The 23291-nt window shown below is 39.1% G+C and overlaps 1 protein-coding gene and 1 pseudogene across 3 annotated transcripts in view; one reads left to right on the forward strand and one right to left on the reverse strand.

The window, feature by feature from the left end:
* The window catches only part of LOC127500306 (probable G-protein coupled receptor 149), a 29040-nt gene continuing 5749 nt past the window's right edge, over nucleotides 1-23291 (forward strand). The window contains exons 1-3 of one of the 3 annotated variants that reach the window (XM_051871402.1): nucleotides 1-1860; nucleotides 6884-7067; nucleotides 7287-7726. In XM_051871402.1, the coding sequence (XP_051727362.1) occupies nucleotides 6914-7067; nucleotides 7287-7726 (594 nt within the window). In that variant the 5' untranslated portion in view covers nucleotides 1-1860; nucleotides 6884-6913. The other 2 variants (XM_051871400.1, XM_051871399.1) reach the window with 2 other exon arrangements.
* On the reverse strand, nucleotides 13928-14044 carry LOC127500370 (uncharacterized; annotated as a pseudogene).

The following is a 23291-nucleotide window of genomic DNA, read 5'->3' on the forward strand; positions in this document are numbered from 1 at the left end:
TTAAGATCTTCAGGAGCACTTGAAAATTACAGACATGTGTGTTGAGCAGGGCTGGAGCTGAACTCTGCAGGAAGGTAGATCTCCAGGAACAGGGTTGGGCACCCCTGCTGTACATCAAACTCTAAATAGCCGATATAAGGATTTGAGAGGCCATTCGTGGCCCGGAGCTGTATCCAATGGCACAACCTAAGCTGTTCCTGACCCCAAAACCCAAAATTCGTCAAGAAACAACTCTCCGTAATGGTGGACACCATAGAACCAGTGTCCACCAGGCAACATTGACCCCACCCATACACACAACGAGTTGCGGACACGTTAACATAAAACGAGACATAAAATCTGCATCAATTAGAACACCCGAGCCTGTCTTTTCCCCTGACCAAGCTGTGGCCCTGCAGCTCGGCAGGAACTAGTGTTCCGACAGTTGCCCGGACTGTGACTGCACACCCCTTGTTAAAGCTGAATCTGCATGCGCTGGTGGGAAATGAGAGGGTCTCCGCTCCCCATCACAATCACCGCTGAAATGACCAGGCTGCTGTCATCTTCTGCAAATAATGGCTGGGGATTTTGAATTTGAGCCACACTTTGAGTCAGTTGATTCAATTGTTGTTGCTGCTTTTTCAGCATCTCGCAACTTGCTCATTTCAGAGGTCACTGAAATGCTACTACTCCCTGTGTGCTGAGGTCACTGTACCCCATACTGAATACCATAAGTGGTAGGCACAGATTGGCTTTCCTCCCTCGCCTCTCCCTCCAAATGATCAAACAAGAAAACTGCCTGATCAATAGTAGAGAGATGGCGAAGCCGCATGCAGGCATAAGCCTCTTCTACCCACTCATCGATCATAACGCCAGACCTACCATTACATTTCGGGTACTCCCGAGGAACAAAAACAAAATCGATCCATCGCCGATGCACCAGCACCAGTCAGTGGGGGTCTACAACTGCAGAAATGGGAGCACTAGATGGGCCAGGCTGTGCAACTGGCACTTGCACCTGTCGCAATCTTTCATTATCTGCCCTTTATTGGGCTACCAATTCTCTCAACTCACATAGTTCTTTGTCCATAATTGCAAACCACACAATCACTTACTACTACTGTTGAAAATACAAAACTCTTCACACTGACCCACAAAGGAAAAGACTGCTGCTGTCCAGTTTCTACAAAACAAAAATAATGACTTTATTCAACACTCTCTTCTCTTCCCTGTCAATATCCTTACATAGTTGCTAGAGTAAGCATAGTGAAGTGTTTACGTCCGAATGCTGGCTCAGTATTAGCCAAAGCTGATCACGTGAGCAGCACGTGATGCTAACACAGGAGCCAGCCAATAATGATGCTAACACAGGAGCCAGCCAATAATGAGTTGGCGTTCTGACGTAGAACCTGACGTTTTGTTTTTGAGCACAAAAAGTATTCTCGTCGCTTCATAAAAGTAAGGTTGCACCACTGCAATCACGTCGACTTTTTTAACAATTATCTTTCTGGACCTTGAAAGTGTCAGTTAAATTGCTGTCTATGGATGAGAATATACCTCTTGGATTTCATCAAAACTATCTTAATTTGTGTTCCGAAGATGAACGAAGGTCTTACGGGTGTGGAACATGAGGGTGAGTAATTAATGACAGAATTTTCAATTTTGGGTGAACTAACCCAAAATGTGTGTCTTCACAAGTTTGTTTGCCCATATAATCTTTAAGCTATTAAGGTTAAACGTATTTGGCTTGCTGTCTGCATTGGAGGGGCTCGAGGAAGAAACTTCCCCCCACTGGAACTACCAATGCTTGGAAGATGCCTAAATTATGTTGGTGGAGCTAAGGAGGTGGAGGGATGCCAAAACAGCTGATGCTGGTGCAAGGTGAGTGGCTGTTTATATGCTCCAGCAGTTAATTGAAAGATTAGATGGGTTCACTCCTCCCAAAATTACGCTTAGGAACTTCACTAAAAAACATAGTCATTAAAGTATACGCTATTTAAGTGGCCTTTTATTCAATTAATATCATATTTTCTGCAAATACAGTTTTATATATATATACTTTTAAGATTTGAAGTACACTACAAATACACATGCAGTACAACAAGCTTTTTCACAAGGGCATCTAAATTAATTGGTACATTTTCAAAATATTATTTAACACAACTGAATCGCCCTAAATACACTATTACACCAACCAAAAAAAATTAAATGTAAGGGGAGATCAAGTAGAAATAACTAGAAATAATCAGAAAAAACACTTTTCAGCCCAAAATTTTCAGGATTCCAAATTATCCTGAAATGCAAATGTATTGGCTGTTCACAAAGTCATGTTGTACATGAAATTTGAGACATGTAACATAAAATGTGAAAAGCATTTCTGGCACTTTCTTGTGTCTGGTCCTTTTTGCATGCTGCAAACAACAACCAAAAAGAAAAACCTTTACTGGAATAGAAGATTATTTTTTTTCACTAATCTCCAGGCATACAACAAAACAAAAGCAAGAGTAACTGAACATTCTAGCAGAGGGTGTGGAGAATATCACAAAACCATCAAAACAAAATATAGATTTCTCAAATAATATTAAATCAATGGAATTTTTATAATACTGTTGTATTATACTGTCATATTTTGTTATATCTCAATAAATAATTTGTTCAAAAAATCAGTAGACTTTTTAAAGTTGTTTCTTCTTTGAATGCTAAAAAAAACCCCTCATTGCTCACACTTAAGCCTTGAGCATGACAGAGGAGCATAACAGAGGACAAGGCCACACTTACACTTACACTTACACACACACACACACACACACACACACACACAGAAATTGCTGTTTATCCTTGAATACATAAACTCACCAAACTCATCATATGTCAGTCTGCTTTGACTGAACTGAATGGCAAAGTAACAGCAAATTCAATAATGATTAACTACTTTAGCTACTTAATGACAACATCTAATTAATTAAATCGTTCTCTTCCTTGCTTTCTCACATCCTCTCTTTGTACAAAAATAAATAAATAAATAATAATAATAAAAATAACACATTGGCTTTTTCCCATTGTGTTGGCCAAGGTTAGATTACGATCATACTCTGGTATTGTCTCATGCAGAATAGGTAAAAAATCAATCCAGTCAACATGTAGACACTTTCTAAGCAGAGCCGCTGATCAGTGCTGCCCTTTATTCCAGCTGTGTCTGTGGCCTGCCTCTAGAGCTCATTAAACTTGTTGCATACTGTTGCACATCCAAATTAGCATTAACCTCAATTCCAATATTACATTTATTGTGGATGAAATCACAGAACAAAACACATAGCGACTAAAATCAGCTTTAGGAAAGAAGGTATTTTTCCTGGCTCTCTCGCTGCCCTCTTTAAGCTGATTAAGGACTGATATAGGAGTCTGTTTTAAAAACAAAGTGATGGTTATTTGCAACAAGGACAAGTGCAAGTGGAGGTCCTTCAAATAGTTGTCTGAAGGAAACAGCCTCATTAATTTACTAATATTGTATGATTTGTTTGTCTTGAATTCTATGAGCATCACAGACATTAAATCACACTGATTTTATGATCCAATATATACTTTTTTAGATTGGCTATAATAATGCTGGTAATGTAGCTGCATAGAGGCCTACTGTATAGTAGTAAAGTATGTAGCTACATCTACTGAACCCTAAATCACATAGCTATATAAGCTAATGAATAGCTATCTTCATGTGAACAATAGCAAAAGACAGATTTTGTATGAATTACCTTATATTTGTGGTGAAAACATATGCAATTACTGTAGGTTATTGGCATGTATTTTCACAACATATTGTAAAAAAAAAAAAAAAAAAAATGTAATATTTAGTTTAAAAAAAAAAAAAAAAAAAACCTTACATAGAGTCTCCTTATCATTTATAAAAAAGGACATGCCCACAAGTCAGTTCATGACATCACTTTTTCTTATTATTTTTGTTACCATTTATGCATATTATGCTTTTTTTAGATTACATGTCATGCTGTTAATGTTTATTATTTTATGGTTGTGTATGTTATTCTGATTATCTATATTTTTGTAGCAACACTGTGCATTGCATACATGGTTATAGCTGCTGTTTATGGAAAGGCCTAATCTGATGATAATTTGATCATATGTATCATTATAGAGGTTACTAGTATATTTTAAAGTGAAAAGCAGATTTGGGGCATCAGTTATTACATATATTATCATGAATTGAACTGAAAAAATATACAGACACCCCCATGGCCTCCCCTAATTCTGAATATTTCTGGTAACCACAGCTGTCATATTTAATTTAACAGGATTATTTCATGGAATACATTATGTGTTCACACGATAGGCTACACAATGTAAGCCTACAATAAGTATTCTGTAATACTAATGACCTACACGTAGCCTCCCTATGATGTGTAATCATTTGTAGCGCAATACTATAATAATTTATTCTTATTCTGTATCTAACAAACGTAGTAGCTATACAATGTTAGTTTTTATACAAAGCGCACGTTCCTCGTCCAGCAGTGACAGATGAAGGAAGGTAGTGGCTCCACCCCTGTACTAACATCTCCCTTCTGAGAGCTCATTCATACTGATGAGATGTGGTGCACGAGCCACAATCAACCTACGCGCGCGACGCATCTTTCCACACATGATCTGAGAAGAACCCACAATGTCACAATCGTGCAAGTAGCTGTTTAAACGGGAAAATGGTTCCTTTATGCACTACATTTGTTGAGCACAAGTACATAAAGACTAACGGATGGGAAACTATATGCACTTCGTGGCGCGCTGTCGCTGGAGGAAACTTCCACGCGCTCGGTCTGATCATCGGATTCTCTTAGAGGGAATGAGACGAGTGAAGTCGGGAAAGTTAGACTGAAGGAAAATGTCGGCGACACATGCCTCACCTTTGCCGAACAAAACCAGCCAATATGAGGACGTGGACGTGGACGCGGTCGAGGGCAACTGGCACCTTCTCTTTGGTTTATCTTTCGCCATCGCCACTGTCACTTGCCTGGGAGGTTTGTACTCGCTTATGTCGTTGCTCAGGATGAGGAGTAAGTCTTCCCTCTGTCTGATAGTGGCTTCTTTATCCATAGACGACCTGATCAGCGTCGTGCCGCTTACACTGTTCATGATCTTACAATGGAGGAGCGGTGACGCGAACCGGTCGGGCGCTATGTGCACCCTGTCCGGACTCCTGTATGTTTTCCAAGGATTGTCAAGCAATATGAAAGCCTGTCTCATAGTTGCCTACACTTTTTACGTGACAAAGCGCTTTGGAGTGTATCAAACCCCTAACCGACCTCTCGGAGTGTTTGTGGCGGTGGTGGCGGTGTGGACGGTGAGTCTCGCGGTCAGCGTCCTGCCCGTGTGCGGCTGGGGTCGCATCGCCCCCGCTTCTCTCGGCTGTCTCCCAGAGAACGACAGCCTGTACGCACTGCTTCTGTTCTCTGTTTACTCACTGTGTTTCTGCGGGCTGGTAGTTTGTTCGGTTCCTCTCGTCTACCATCTCATGTGCTCCACGGAAGCCCTAAGAACATTTTACCCGGGCTATTTTGAAATTGCCGGGTCGGCGCCGCTGTGTGAGATACCCTCTCTGTCACGGGATAGCTTGGAGAAAAGTTTGGGAGCCTACAATGAATTAAACTCGAATGCTGGCAGTTTTAAGAACAGAACGGAGACGTATTCACTGTCATATTCTCCAGCAACTGGTCATTTCCAGAAAGATGGAGCTCAGAGTGCACGACATTCTCCTGTGTTTTTCTCTCAAAAGCGCTTCTCGATGATTCTTGCCATGGCTCGAATGGTTCTTTGGATGCCAATGATGGTGAGAGCTATAGAAGCAATGTTCAGACTTTTCACTTAAAAAAAAATCATTTAATTGACTTCAAAAGAGCCTCAATCAGACAAATATAGACCAAAATTGCAGTATATAGTGAATTATTGTTACACTGTCAAAACGAAAAGGTAGCCTACTTGAGGCCCCATTTTGGGTTCCTCCAGGCTAGACCGAATATTTTTTACCAATATTTTTAATGATATTCACACATAGTCAGATAGGTAGGGTAGGGTACTTATTTAACGTACTTATTCACTTATTTAATGTCTACATAAACAACTGAGACTTTTACATAGCAACCATTTAATTGTCACACTTAGACAAAAAGACAAAAAAAAAAAAAAAAATGCGACCATTTAGTTTGCACAACAGCTTTAAATAAATATAATGGAATAATAAATAATATTATTTTTATCAATGCATGTTATTGTTTATTATTGTAGTCTAATGATTGTTGATTATTGTGACGAAAAGCAGAAATGAAACAATATTTAAAAATTGGTTCTTCGTATCAGGTATTAGACAAAAAAACACCCTCACCCTCATTGGATTTCTACTTCAGACTGCCACACTGATGGAACCCTCTGGAGAACCTCAACCTAATGTATACTCAAGGAACTTCAATAAATATTTTAAGTGCCTCAGAGCTTTTACATGCCCCTTACAATGGAGTTACTGGAAGAACCATTGACAACTGTCTTTAGAGTTCTAGCAGGAACTTATGGGTTTCATCATGTAAGTTCCTTAGAGAACTGACCTTTTCAAGAGTGCCTTGAGATTCTCATAAAGGTTCTGCTAGTTGGGGAATCTGAGAAACCCCACTAAGTGCCTCAGATATCATTTCATATTTACAGTGTGTAAGAAAAACCTTGCTTACAAAGCTTACAATGTCTTGTTGAACTGTATTCATGGATATATTCTACAGTTTTAACCTGTCAGTGTAAATGTTAATTTTCATTTATTTTTCTCTCTTCATTATCATTTGGTTTGCTCAAACATCCTGGAGTGATTGATTATTCACCTTTATTTTTTTACTGGCATACATTGCCCTTGCAGACCCAGATCCTGGTGAGTCACGCTGTTCACATGCACAGCTCGTCCTTGGAGACTCTCTGTTTTTTCCTGACCTTGCTCTCCTCGGTGGTTACCCCTGTGTTTGTGCTTTCGGAACGCTGGATCCATCTGCCGTGTGGCTGCTTCATCAACTGTCGCCAAGGCTTAAGATCTGAGCTTTCCACCGGTTGGTAAACTGATAAAATACCCTATCAAGCCTGATGTAGGCCATGTAGGCCATTTGATTATATTTATTGGTTCATACAAAGAATGTGATGGTTTATTTTAAACAAACCATTTAAAAATGCCTTAGGTTGTACAAATTAATATCTTATTTATGTGCGTGTGAGAGACACAGCCAAATTACCTTTCCACACTGCCTTTATCATCTATGTGTTTATTACAGCAAAGAAAAGGAGATTTGAATTCAACCTCTCCTTCCAACAAAGCTATGGCATTTACAAGATCCCCCATGCCAAGTCACCATCCATCGAGAAACCCTCTTTTAACAGTTTATACAGCTGTGATTTCTCTGAAAGCAGAGTGGCAGTGCTGGACAGCGGTCAGATTGGTAAATTCAGCACCACAGCAGCAGAGGACAGCTCCCTCCACGGCGAGCTGCTGCTTGAGGAGAGAGTGGACAGCCAGCCTCAGAGCGCCACAGAAAGGGATAGGCCATGCAATGTCTCACCTCAGATTTCAAGCTGCGATCGTGAGGATCTTCACCTCGACAACTCGTCTGTATTTGACGGTCCTGAGAGGAGGCTGTCCCATGAGGAGTGTCGTAAAATCGAGTTGACTGACTGGGAGTGGTGCAGGAGTAAATCAGAAAGGACTCCTAGACAAGTAAGATGACACTTAATTTAATACAGTAAAGGGTGCAGTTACTTCATTTTGTTGTCAGGTAACAAGAAAACTATAGGAACAGGAAATGATATCACAGAGTGGACCTCTGAAATCCCCCATTCTTGAAAATATCAGATAATTTGACCAATGACATGGCAGAATATTTCAGGTTTTATTTATTTATTTTTTCTTTGATAGTAACACCACATTTTTAGACTCATTAAATCAAAACCTGAAGTGAGAATTGTTATGTTTTTCAAAACCATTAATACTTTAAAAAGTAATATTGCATAAGCATTTTAAGATAGATTATTAAATTTTTTTCTTCATCTCTGACATCCCAATTTTCTCAACATTGATGTAATTACTATTAATTGTCATCTAATTAATTAATTGTTGCCCTTACTTTATTAATTTTACAGTTAAATGTCATATGTGTTCAAAAGTTTAAAGTCTGCATGAAAATCTATTTTGTAAATGCATGTTATCCACATTTTTTAATGTAAGAGCAGATGCAGACATTTTTTTTAAATGAATGTACAAGGCTTCCAGTGTCAGCCATTTTTTTAATTATTATTTTAAAATTTTAAAATTCTCTGTATAATTAACAAACTATAAATAACAGCGACTGACCAATCAGAACTCAGTATTGTAATGCGCTGCGCACATTCACGCCAGAGCTCTAATTCATTTTGATTAATTTTTTCAATTCATTCGGAGTCATTTTTCGCGCTTGTTCAAAATGATCAGGAGAACAGTTCAAGCGCTTCTTTTGACACAAAGAAGAGAACAGAAGGTATGATATTACTTTGATTAGTGTTTTAAGATCATTCCCCTGACACATTAGAATGAATAACGAACATAGCTAAAGTGCATTGATGCCTTAAGGGATCATTGTCAAGGTGAATTATTGACAGTGAATGTCATCACAGAGGTGATAATGCACACATGCATATAGGCTATGTTAGCTGCATGTACGTGTGTTTATGTATTCTATTTAATAAAAAACTATTGGCTCTGTTCGTACTCTGCTGTTTAAAACTGCATGAACCATCTATTCAAGTCACAGATAACAAAGATTGTACCACGAATTGTTCGATATAAGAACTCAAGAACTCAAGAGTTGCATTTAATTCAGAAATAACTCTATTGTTTTTGTCCAAACTATCCAATGTTAGAGCTCTGGAGCACTGAAAAGTGTGGGACTCAAAAATAAGTGTCATTTAGAACTCATTTATAGAGTTATTTTTATTAAAAATATATGTTGATAATGATTAAACACTTCAGTGCCCTCCAAAGGCAACATTTTTGGTATATAAAGGGATGGAATGTGTGTGTGTGTGTGTGTGTGTGTGTGAGAGAGAGAGAGAGAGAGAGAGAGAGAGAGAGAGTCTGGTGATCACTTATCCAATACTACAATGTTAAAAATAATTTAATGAATAATGCCCCCACGACTTTTACACAGCTGTTTTGGCTATATCTCTTTTTTATTTAATGTTTGCAAGGGCAAATCATAAAACTCAGATACACACTGCTCTGCATGAGCTGAACAGAAAGGATTGTTAATATTGAGTGTTAATGGAGCTGATGAATTAATAATCGAAAATAAATGGCCCAATGCCTTCCAGAGCAGAGATATATCCAATCATAATTGAGCCATGCAAAAATAAGGCATTCAATTAACATTACAATAATGTTAATGACTATAAATCCCTCCAACTGGTCAAATTATTATGTAGGTTATTTTCATTACAACAAACAAACAAACAATTTCTGTGTATATTCACATTAACTGCATTGTCTTAGAAACACAATGCACACAGTAGAGACAGACAGAGGCTCTTAGTCAGAAACATTGACATGATTGACTGCTGTTTTGCTGAGAATTGCTTTGCTGGCTTGTTCAGACGTGGTCTCACCAGTTCACTTTTTCAGTATTGCTTCGCACTTACTTTCAGTATTGGTCAATTCCATTTTAAATGCAAATAGGTAGGGACAGTTCATTCAATAACTGATGCTACTTTGACACAGTCCTATGTATTAGAAGTTTATAGATCCACTAACATCCACTAACATCATTTTGATCACTGTATTGGCCTTGTGAGCACCTTGCAGGCACTCTCTTACATAAATTTATTTTTCCGCTTAAATGCATTTTTCATTGTGCATATTGGCTACTTGTGTGATATTGCTAATTTATAAAAGCAGTTCGTTCTGGTTCTCAAATCTGATTGGCTGAGAGTCTTTTTCAGCCATGTGATATTGTACCAGTATCACCACGGGAATAGTTTCACCGTTTGTATTACTCTGCTTGCAGCGTTTCTCACAGCGAGTGTCATGGCGGACAAGCAAACCCACTATAATTTTATAAATACGACTGTTGTTGTGTCACTGAATGTAGTTTTAAGAGATTTTTGGGAGAGAATGTAGTTAGTTAGACCTCATATATTTGACTTATATATAAACATAGTGCCTATTTGACTTTTTTTTTTTTAGACGTTTTTCGGAGATTCGAGCTCCAGGCCGTCAGCGGCCGTTCAGTGCTTGTACCTTCCAAGAACAGCTTTATCTTGGTCAGTCCTTCGGAAATTTGCCACAGGCTCATGTAGATAGTTATATTAGTAGATATGAGGTATAATTCATTTTGGGTATATCAAATGGCCAATCTTTAACGGCCGTAACTTTTTTTCATAACTTTATATTTTTTTAAAGGGTTAGTTCACCCAAAAATGAAAATTCTGTCATTAATTACTCGCCCTCATGTCGTTCCACACCCCTAAGACCTTCGTTTATCTTCGGAACACAAATTAAGATATTTTTGATGAGAGGTATCTGACTCATCCATAGACAGCAATTTAACCATCACTTTCAAGGTCCAGAAAGGTACTAAAGAGATCGTTAAAATAGTCGACGTGACTACAGTGGTTCAACCTTAATGTTTTGAAGTGACAAGAATACTTTTTGTGTGCAAAAACAAAACCAAAATAACAACTTTATTAAACAATTTCTTCTCTACTCTGTCAGTCTCGTACGCAGTTGATGCAGTGAATGCAGTTGTTTCTGTGTTTACGTCCGAAAGCCGACTCATTATTAGCTGGATCCTGCGTCAGCATCACACGCATGCGTCGGCCAATACTGAGCCGGCGTTCTGACGTAGAACCTGGAAGTGCTGAACGTAAACAGCGTGACACAGAAGTGAGGACATTGTTTAATAAAGTCATTATTTTCTGTTTTGTTTTTGTGCACAAATAGTATTCTCGTCCTTCGTAAAATTAAGGTTGAACCACTGCAGTCATGTGGACTATTTTAACGATGTCTTTAGTACTTTTCTGGACCTTGTAAGTGGTGGTTAAATTGCTGTCTATGGATGAGTCAGATACCTCTCGGATTTCATCAAAAATATCTTAATTTGTGTTCCGAATATGAACAAAGGTTTTACACGTGTGAATCGACATGAGAGTGAGTAATTATTGACAGAATTTTCATTTTTGAGTGAACTAACCATTTAACTGAAATCCTGTACAATAACTAGTGCTGTATAACTGTTTGTTTGTTTATTTCCTATTGTACAAACTGCTAATACTTTTATAATGGCTAATAATGTTTATTTAAATATTATTTTTCATTAAATAATATTTTATACAAATAATGTCGTATTTGGTATTTAGAAAGGGTCCATTAGTGATTGTGATTTCAACTTCAGTGAAAGTTAAATTATTGAGCCATTAGATGGCTGCAAAGACTGTCTTTATGAGTGAGTCAGTAGCAAAGACTTTTATATTGAAAGGGACTGAAACAAGGTTGTAAACAAGGACGTTGTTTTTACTTTAATCAAAGCAGGAGCTGATCTACAGGTGGGCCTAAGCAGTTTGCCCATCCTGTCAGATCCAAGGAAATACATTTTTTTTAAATAATACAATTTTCTAATGTTTAACAAATCTTCCATAATTATTTTAAATGTGATTTGTTTTGTCATGCATTAGAACTCTATCCTAATATTAATAAGAACATGCTAATTCTTCTTTTCAGTTATGTCACGCGAGTAGTAATGTTGGGCTTGTTCGAGATGCATCGGCGCTGCGCTGACCAATCAGCGTATGACATCAAAGTAACGCGAGAGCGATTCAAAAGCATAAGGACTCGTATGCTCTCCAATCGCTCTTGCGGTACTTTGATGTCATATGACGATCAGTCTGCGCAGCATATAAGATATTTATCGATCAGCAATAAATATCTTATATAATTTTCTTATATATATTACATTATATCTTATATAATTTCTTCTTATCATTTTGATTTAAGATATTTGTACTTGAAATAAGACAAAAATACCCAGTAAGAAAAGCATTTTGCAGCGTGAATGAATGAATGAAGTATTTAAACATCGCTGGAACTATATTGTTTGTTTGATGCAAATTATATAATAAAAAGAAAGACTGATTAAAACTAATCAGTCTGTGCTTGCAAAGATAACATGGATGTAAAAGTTTATTTTTATGTTTAGTGATTTTGCTTCCATGTCTGGGAAAAAAAAAAAAAAAAACGATGCGTGAGATGAGAATTGTATAAATCTACTCTCTAAAAAATGCTGGGTTAAAAACAACCCAAGTTGGGTTGTTTTTAACCCAGTGAATTAAATGTTTGCCCAACCTGCTGGGTAGATTTTTTTTTACCTCAATTATTGTTTAAAAATTACTGTATTGCTTGCTTAGTTATGGAATTTAATGTTGGAATTTAACATTTATTAATATGTTTAATAAATGAACATTTATTAATAAGTTAAATTAATATTAGTTAAAAAATAAACTCTAGTAATTATGTGTCTGATTTTTAATTTCCAACCTATTTTGGGTTAATTTGAAGGTAGCCATATAGGTTTTTTTAATGGTTTAGCCACATTAAGGTTTTTTAATGGTTTTGAAAGTACCTCCGTTTTTTTTTTGGAACTGAAAGTTAAGGTTATCCGCTTACTTACCCTTAAACATACCTAGGTATATCACATAACTTGCTTTCTGGAATACCCCACTGGAAACAGGAAGCATAACAAATGTGCAGGGACAAACACAGACAATATATTTTACATATATTAATGTATACTAAAATACATTTTCATTTAATTGCAATTAACATGCAGTTGTGTGTCCAACATTACATTCTGTGAGCACTTAAGTATATTCTTTTAAAGTATATAATTACTGTAATAAGTACTCTTTTTATAAGAAGCTAAAATATATGTTTCACAAGGGGTACATGCATACTCTTCATGCCAATGGAGCAAAAAGAAAGCTTCCTACCTTAGTCTCCTCTCCTCTTTTCTTTCCTCCATTCCAAGCAAAGAATTGGGCTGGAAATTGGCTGGCTCACCTGCTATTGATTGTATTCAACTCTGATTAGTGTAATTTTCCTAATCAAACCTGCTTATAGCTCTTACCTCTATTTGGAGAACCTTTATTTGATTAAGAGTGCTGCACTAGAGGCTGAAGGTGATTACTTAACTAATTGGTTTTGTCTTGTTTTTCACTGGAATTGTTAATGGCTACAAGGACAGCCATTTTAATTCACAATTTTAGGTTAATAATACATATAACTTGTAGTCAAATCAAATCAGCTTTATTTATATAGCGCTTTATACCATACAGATTGTTTCAAAACAGCTTTACTGTGACAATCACAGGCAATCAAAATAATGATTCAATGCAAACAGAATTCAATTCAATTCAAAGCAGCTCTAAAAAGACAATATGAATGAATGAGGCACTATATAGCGCTTTCATATATACTACTGTACATGCAAAGTGCTTTACAATCATATCTGGGGTCTCTCCTAAACCACCACCAATGTGCAGCATCCACTTGGATGATGCAACAGCAGCCACAGTACAATGGCGCCAGTGCTCTCACCACACACCAGCTATATGTGGAGAGGAGAGAGAGTGATAGAGCCAATTCAGTGGATGGGGATTATTTGGAGGCCATGATTGGTAAGGGTACAATGGAGGGAATTTGGCCAGGGTTACACCCCTTCTCTTGACAAGAAGCGCCATGGGATTTTTAATGACCACAGAGAGTCAGGACCTCGGTTTAATGTTTCAACCGAAGAACGGTTCTTGTTACAGTATAGTGTCCCCGTCACTATACTGGGGTGTTAGGACCCACACAGACCACAGGGTGAGCACCCCCTGCTGGCCTCACTAACACCTCTTCCAGCAGCAACCTTGTTTTCCCATGAGGTCTCCCATCCAGGTACTAACCAGGCTCAACCCTGCTTAGCTTCAGTGGGTAACCAGTCTTGGGCTACAGGGTGATATGGCTGCTGGACACAATAGTGTCATTATTCAGCTGAATTTAAATTGCATCAACTTCTATCAATGCAATGCTAGCTATGCACTCTTTTTACAGTAATACTGTATGACTGGATATAATTTTTAATTGAAATAGATTAAATATGAAACATGCTTCTGTAATATACAACAGCAGGTTTGAATATTATATAATTTGCACTGTTCCATCCTTGAGTAAACAGTAAACAATTATTGTTGATGGGCAAATGTGGTCGCTCATAAAATAGCCATTATTGCTGCTTAGTTGGTCATTCTGGTCTTTTTGTATTAGGGAACATACAATAAGTTTTTATAGTACATAGAACTTATTCATTTTAAAAGATCAGAGGAAAAAAAATACCTCATCATATGACCCCTTTAAACACATAAAGCTGATTTTCCTTCAGTAGTCCATGTTTTCTTCCCTTCTTTTGGTACCATTTGGTCTTGCAAGAAGTATAATGAAAACAAATTATTTTATTTTTTTCTTGTAAAAGCCTTTTTGCTATGAGAAATATAGTGTTTATGACAACAAAGGCAGTTCCTCCTCCTGCCCCGCTACATTGGGCTCTACTGCAAGCTATCACTTTGAAACAGCGGGTAATTGGGAGTTGCAAAAAAAAAAAAAATACAGTTGGGTTGCTTTAAAGTCTTATCGTGTTTGGTGCTGAAACAGCAGGTTTACGAAATACTCTCTTGTGACTTGGACAGACCCATTTCACGTATACTCTCCATCTGCCCAGTCATCTAATCAGAAACTACACTTCCCAGCATCCCTTCTGTCCCTCACCTGCACTCACTCAGCCATCACCCACACCTGTTTCCCATCAGCACCTAACAGTCACTCTTGGTCTGGGGTCGTATTTACAAAACATTTTATCTTACCACACAGAGTTCTTTTAAATAGCAGTAAAAGTTCTTAGGTAATCTATTCAGAAAGATCCTGAGACCTTTTCTAAAGCCCGGGATACACTGCACGATTTTAGCAATCCTATAAGTTCATTACAAATCACACTGTGCGACACGGATCTATTAAACTTGGGTACGACAAGTATGTAGACTGTACGATGATGACACCTATTGAGTCGGTTCTGCATATTTCCTTGACTAGGCTATGATGCAAGTTTCTATAAAAGAATAAAACTTCATCAGCATGCACTAGTGGTTAACAAAAAGACCATGTTGAATCACCCTTTGGCAGATGTAGTTTTTATGTGTGCTGAAATAAAAGGAAGCGGCGAAAGAAGAAGGGAAAAGAGCTTGAGGTAAGCAGTTTTAAATTTTAGCGCTGTGTCGCATTGATTTCATGTCGCATTTTTATTGGCTGGTTAGTAGACATAGGTCGTAGCAGCAAACACACTGTGCGATGATCATGCTGAATTTCTGACACTGTCAGAAAATTATCGTAGGCTATCTTTAGTCGCAAGACCGGGAAAACGGCCGTCTTTGAACCTCTCTCACTGTACGACATGGGACCACTGATTATGAGCCACAATCACAGAAATTGCCATGATTGTTTCACGATGTCAATCTTTCGTCTGGGACAGCCAAAAATCGTGCAGTGTATCCCGGGCTTAAGGAACAGAGAGAAATGTTAAGCTAAGAGAAAGGGTGGGGTTGATCTTGTTGCTATGGATGATGTCAACATGTTTACGAACTATATCCACAGTGATTGGCTGATAGGGGATGTGTCTCTGTCACTGATTTAATCATAGAAATATTGTAGAACAAGGTATCATGTTGCCATATTCAAATAAAGATTTTAAAATGTAGACTAAGTGTCACTAATTAAACAAGTATATGTTCAGTTAATTGTCAGCCTCTTACATGTCTGCATCTCTAGAGAATGCAGAATTCAAGCGACAAATGATATTATATAAACAAAGTTTGGGAGGAGCACGTTCAAATGGTCTATCTAATCAGGTTGAGAGGAGGCATATTCACTATATTGCCGAAAGTATTGGGACACCCCTTCAAATCATTGAATTCAGGTGTTCCAATCACTTCCATGGCCACAGATGTATAAAATCAAGCACCTAGGCATGCAGACTGCTTCTACAAACATTTGTGAAAGAATGAGTCACTCTCAGGAGCTCAGTGAATTCAAGCATGGTATTGTGATAGGTTGCCACCTGTGCAATAAGTCCATTCGTGAAATGTCCTCACTGCTAAATATTCCACGGTCAACTGTTAGTGGTATCATAAAGTGGAAGCAATTGGGAACAACAGCAACTCAGCCATGAAGTGGTTGGCCACATAAAATCACTGAGCGGGGTCAGCGCATGCTGAGGCGCAGAGTGTGCTGAAGTCATCAACTTTCTGCAGAGTCAATAGCTACAGACCTCCAAACTTCGTGTGGCCTTCAGATTAGCTCAAGAACAGTGCATAGAGAGCTTCATGGAATGGGTTTCCATGGCCGAGCAGCTGCATCCAAGCCTTAGGTAGCCTTACATCACCAAGTGAAATACAAAGCGTTGGATGCAGTGGTGGACTCTAGAGCATTGGAGACGTGTTTTCTGGAGTGACGAATCACGCTTCTCTGTCTGGCAAGCCGATGGACGAGTCTGGGTTTGGCGGTTGCCAGGAGAACGGTACTTGCCTGACTGCATTGTGCATAGTGTAAAGTTTGGTGGAGGGGGTATTATAGTGTGGGCTTGTTTTTGAGGGGTTGGGCTTAACCCCTTAGCTCCAGTGAAAGGAACTCTTAATGCTTCAGCATACCAAGATATTTTGGACAATTTCATGCTCCCAACTTTGTGGGAACACCTTTGGGATGAATTATCTAACATCAGTGCCTGACCTCACAAATGCACTTCTAGTAGGAATGGTCAAAAATTCCCATAAACACACTACTAAACCTTGTGGAAAGCCTTCCCAGAAGAGTTGAAGCTGTTATAGCTGCAAAGGGTGGGCCAACTCCATATTAAACCCTACGGATTAAGAATGGAATGTCATTAAAGTTCATGTGCACGTAAAGGCAGGCGTCCCAAAACTTTTGGCAGTAGTTTTCTGCATCCCCCCACCATCCTGAATCTTCACTCTCGGCTGATTCCTATAACTGGGGATACAGGGGAGTACTCTGGATTTGGACTAAATTTGGGCTAAAGCTCTCTTATTTTACTTGTTTACTCTATTCGATCATTTGTAAGTGTGAACTCATGAAAAGAACTGCCACAGGTAATTGGACATTATTTCCTTTTTTATTTATTTATTTTCAAAGATTTATTTTTGATGTTTTTGCCTTTTTATTATGATAGAACAGTGAGTAGACAGGAAGTGAAGTGGGAGAGAGAAGTTGATGTTTCTTCTGCACTGCTTTACTCTTGTGTGTCACATAACCAGAGTGTAATCGTAGCCTGTGCAGTTAAAATATCTTGTTTTATCATATTGCGATATTATCGCAAATGCAATTAATCGTTCAGCCCTACCCCGGAGCCAGAGCCTGCAGCCCTACTCGTCCAGAAGCTCAAGCCAGTCGTCATGTCTGACCAGGTGCAAAAGCCAGTATCCATGTATTCTATTCATCCATGCCCCCTTCCCTGATGTACATTTGCTGCCTACGAGCACGGTCAATATAATGGACTCCCTAGTTCCCTCCTATTCCCAAACTAAGTCTCCTGCATCTCCACTGGTCCCGCTTAGTTCCAAGTCTCCTGCGCCTCCTCTGGTCCCGCCCAGTTCCAAGTCTCCTGTGTCTCCAATGATCCCACCCAGCCTCCCCTTCCCACCTCCTTTAAAAAGACAGCCAGTCCTTTGGCCCAGCCTCCGCTGGCTCCCTCGGCTCCTTCTCAGTTGGTTCTAACCAGCAACTCTGATCTTCCTTGTTTCTTCCAGTCTCCAGATCCGAGGATCCCCTGGCTTCACCTCAGGCTGCCGAGCCCGAAACTTTGTCCCTCCACCCCTTTGGCTCCGTCAAGCTCTGCCTTCCTCTGGCTCTGCCTTGGTCCTCAGTCACACCGGCTTCGCCTCAGTCCTCTAGCACCCTGGCTCCAACTTGGTCTCTCGTCACCACACCTCCGCCTTGGCTTCCAGGACCTACGGTGTCATCTGGCCTCGTCAACTCTTCAGCTTCGCCTGGGTCTCCACCACCCATGGCTCCACCTCTGTCGGTCAGATCTCTGCCTCCATCCTGGTTCCGCCCTCCATCAGTTCCACTGTGTGTCCTCATCTTGGCTTTATTTTGGCTAGCTCTGTGGTGTTTGCCTTCAAACTCCTCCATTTGCCCAATCATCTACTCAGAAACTACATTTCCCAGCATCCCTCCTATACTTCACCTGCACCCGCTCGGCACTGATTTTCCATCAGCACTCCAATCTGCACCAGGATAAGAACACACACCTCACAGTCACTCTTGGTCTGGTCTCAACTATGGATCACAGACTACTTACCTGCTCTACTTACCTATTGGATCTCCTAGTGATTCTCGAGCGATCTCCATGTGATACTCCAGCAGTCTCCTGTAAGCTACTCTTTGGAATATTATACGTACGTGCAAGGCTTGACATTAACTTTTGTTCTCACCAGCCACTGTGGCTAAGTTTCAAAACACGAGTTGGACGTATGACAGAGTATTTCTGTGCCAAAAATACTCTTCCAAATCCTCATAAACTTTGCGGTCTTTTTTTCGAGTATGGGCCTGTGTGATGTCAACGGGGTCGGAATTCCTTGTACGGGCACTTCTCCCAGAAGAGTGTGCGCGCACATTTCGACCAGAGCGAGAGAGCAAGAGCACGCCTATCAATGCGCGTTCGGCTTTACAGAAGTCGTCGGCAGCGCTGCACAGGTCACAGGACTTAATGAAATCAACAATGTCACCAAAGAAGTGTGTTTTTGATTGTGAGGGAAAGATAACGTTGCTTTCCAAAGCGTTAAGTGGAGCTGAGAGTTTTGTGCTCACGCATTACATTGATGCGCTCTCGATATTTGTTATTAAAATAACCATAGAAACTGATAGTTGCAATCACTTTTTATTGGTTAAAATAAATGGAGAATATTTTGTGTTTTCCGTGGCTGCTCGAGCCCTCAGGATCGGTGCTCATGGTTTCATAAACAAGGCCCAGTTCTACGCTGGATTTACAGATCGTTTGAAACTGAAAGATGGAGCGGTCACAGCGGTAATGATCCCGGTCATGAGTCGGAACCACAGGTGGTGAGTAAAACTGCTTCAAATGTAAACAACACGAACGTAGTGAATTCATAAATTCATTATTCATTATTCACTATACGCTATATTCATTATAGTGATTCAAAAGTTATCCAGGGATAATGCGATGTTGTATTGTGTGTGTTTAAATACATTTGTTTAGCTGACCATTGATAGCTTGCAGACGATCGCTACGCAAAAGCTGCGCGTGCTTGTGACTCTTTAGCTCCGCTCACACGGCACGCCTCCAGGTGCTCGGCTGTTTTCAGAAAGACTCAGTACAGCGTATGTATCTTTTATAAATATGATAAAACTAAAGACTTTTTGTAGGTATGAAGGATGCACTACTACTCTATAGGTACTCGAGATTAACTGTGTGTGATACCCCCCTTTAAGACCTCACTCATGGATTCATTGTACCGTTACACATGCGTTTTCTGTCTTAACTGTTTACACTCTCTTAAAACATAACTGACTGTGTTTACAAAAATACTCACCAAGACCGGCATTTTGACGTTATTTTGTGTGTATCTGACTGTTTAAGCCCAATAAGCAGAGAAAAAGAACACAATTTAGTACTGAGAGGCAGCTTTATGTGCGTGCACTTTGGGTGTGAGCACGCCGAAATTCAAGCCCCGTAACACCAACAATAGTCATCTGGAGCAAATGAAACGAGTAAGTGAGGGGAGGCGGGTTTGTGTGTCAGTTTACTGTAGGAGAGATGAGAGAGCGAGAAAGCTCAGCTGGTATCGTGTATCTATTCTTCAGAAAATGAGTATTGAAAGCATTTCAGATATTTCGGTATCGATATGTATAGAAAAATCTATATTTTTGTCAACACTACATTACACTTAGTTTATTATTTCAGATGCCTTTTAAAAGATTACAATTGAAAAATGTATATATTATATATAAATCAACCTGTCAAAGAGACTGCGTTACACGCCACTACTGAAATCCACCCGCATTTGGCGGGTTGGCAGGTGTTAATGTCAAACCCTACCTGTCTACTCACCATAATCCTGTGAAGAGCTGTGTGCTCTCTCTACTATCACGCTCTAGTCATCATTGCTCCGCTGTCACACTGGTAAAGAAAAGAGACTCAGTTCATATTCATCTGCTCATTATTCTGTGCCAGTACTCATTTGGTTTCTCTTTAATTTATCACTGTCAATAAATAAATATTTGGGTTTAACCTAATCTCTGTCTCCGAGTCTGGTGTTCCCTGACAATTCACTGGGTTGCTGCAGCACAGAAGCCTACGACTGTGTTTCTGCCACTGAAAGCCGGAAGCTAGGTCAAGACTTAGACCTTCAGATCCTCTGGGGGTGATGACCTAGAGTAAGAGGAGAGGTCAGAACTGGCACTGATTAACTTGGGGCAGATTACTAATTCTGAGTAAACTGAGAACTCGGGTCATGCGCACATTTGCAAAAGGTCATTTGTGTAAGATAAATATGAGTTGCTCTGTAAATAGAGATCAGTCGTCTTCGTGAGTGAAGCAATATATGTATGTAGCTGTGATGCAAGATTAATGTGGTCGAGCGTCTACATCAACACTCCTCATTGCATATAGACCAACTCGCTGGAGAATTATGGGAAACTAGGTCACATGCACACATAATTATAAACATCATGAAAAGCCTGGGTCTTGTTTGCATTTGCCATTTTCTCTGTCTGCTTTCCTGCCACAACTGTGGTTATTATCCTTCATCGCACCAGCGCCTCTAACTCATCTGGTGGGTAAACTCACATGCAAGTCATACCCTTTTCCAGTCACATGGTGTCTATGACCTCTGATAAGCGTTATTTCATTTGAATGATACGCTGTGTTTTGGGCAAAGCCTGCTGGAGGCACACATCATATTGTTGACATATCATTCCTCATTCCTTTCTAATGTAACGAGAGAGAAGAAATGAAAGGAGGTAGGGAAAGATCCTTATCTATGGCTGCTGTGCTGAATGGTCAGATGAAATCAGATCAAAATGCTTGAATTATTCACAGTTCTCAGACAAGCATGGCATTTCAATCTATTATGCACAGGCTCCATGCCGATTGTCTCTCTTTATCGTGAAATGATAATGACAACTCCACTAAAATCAGTTTCTCTGTAGTGTGACTTTATATGACTGAAGATGCTGAACGGAGAAAGATGGCACAATGGAGCTATGGGTGTTTATGGTCCTTGACATAATTTGACCAGAGCTTTTGTGCTCAACGGGGCTGATATATACACAGGGCTCATTAACTCATGGCAAATGTCTGGCAAAATGGAATCACATTCATCAGCCTGCTTTTTAAATGTCATTGACTTTGTGTGCTTTTTGACCTTTGAAATTATTTTAATAATTGTATATGTCCCCAATGTTCAGCATAGTATCAGAGGTAGATTTATATACTCCTTAAACATCATTGCAATAGACCACATTAATAAAATATGTTGCTATATGCATTGACAATCTAAGAGCTGATTTAATAATAACCAGGGGCATCATGCACCTCCTTTTTGAGGGGGGCACCAGTGCCAATCCTGGCTTGATTGGTGCCTTTAGGCAAGCTGGAGAAAAGAGAAAAAAAACACTCTTCCATAGTTCTTTATATAAGTGTAAGGCAAGATAGAGGGCTAGTGTAAAATAGGTTTGCGCATGACGTCATTGCTGTGGCGTGAAATGCAGCTGGAGGGCAGGAAGTGTTTATTCTATATAGGAATCGCTATCACAAACTCAAAATTTGTATGTTTTGCGTCGTTTGTGGTTGCTCAAATTGATCAAACTGAGAAACCCCAAGGAGCTTTTATTGTTTATTACTTTTAGCATTTTTTAACTTTAAAAGTTGTCGCCTTTAATAGCGTTTTGCGTCTAATAATACTGAAATTAATATGGATACCTGCTTACCTATTTTGTTTTTGACTTGGTTAAATATTTACATTCTTCATGGTATCATTTGCAGGGAAGAGAAGATATTTTATCCCATTGCATGATCATTTGGTGTTTTCACTTAAGTTTTGTAGAATTCCGTTCACAATGTTGATCTGGTTACTGTGAAAACAGTGTTACGTGCTGGGCATGTGCTGCTGCTTCAGCCATCATATGGTAGAAAATGTCCAAATAAAAAAATGTGTTCAACAAGCTGACAGAAGCCGATCCATTTCTTTGTTGGAAGGGTGTAAATGTAACTGTAGTTTTAATGTTGTCTTTGTAAATATTCACTTTCCTATATGGAGGAGGAGAATCGGAGGGTCGCGTTCAGTGGAAACACACTGACACACTGTATTTTTTATTTTTTAAATTTATTTCAACAAATGACAATCAAAATCAAACCCATAGAAGCTCATGAACAGTTTTGAAGTGGCTGTGTGCAAGTTATGCTCATTCACAAGCCGAGTGAGAGTCATACTCGCAAATGTAATGTTAATTATTAAACCAAACAAAATACAAAATTTTCAAAACACTCAGCTATGTGATTTATTTTATTGAGTGATAGACAGTGGATTGTGACATTATTAGATTTGCTATATGGTGTCTTCCCGTCCCATCCTCGACCTGCTTCCTTTAGTGTTTTTACATGTAGAAAAGGCGAAAATTGTATTACACCGTCCTTTTTTTTCCCCCCTGAACGATTATGTGAGTTCTTATTGCAATTCTTGATTTAGCATGAATGACCTACAATGTTTCACAATCACGACAGAAAATCAACATACTGCCCTAAAATCACTAGCAGAAAGGCAGCACGGTATAAACAAACCAGACTAGAACTGAACACAACGTGCAGCTTCACATTCTCTATATCTACTGCCTTGATGGCAGGCAAGTCTTTCAATTCAGTAGAAAAATCGTTCCTTTTCATAACATAAGGATCACGTCTAACATATGTTGTGATTTTCTGTTTATACTTTTCTAAACCAGCACAGTACGGACTTTTCTCCATTTCGTCCATTCTAATTTTCACTTCCTGCCCTCCATCTGAATTCCGCGCATCATCAGAATCGCGTGATTGCAAACAAGCTATTGTATCTGGGTTGAAATCCCAAGTTTTCAATTTCTAATAAAACAAGCAAAATTATAATTGAACATGAACCAGGGATCACCATGTCTTTCACCA

This window comes from Ctenopharyngodon idella, chromosome 18 (assembly GCF_019924925.1).
Source record: "Ctenopharyngodon idella isolate HZGC_01 chromosome 18, HZGC01, whole genome shotgun sequence".
NCBI lineage: Eukaryota > Metazoa > Chordata > Actinopteri > Cypriniformes > Xenocyprididae > Ctenopharyngodon > Ctenopharyngodon idella.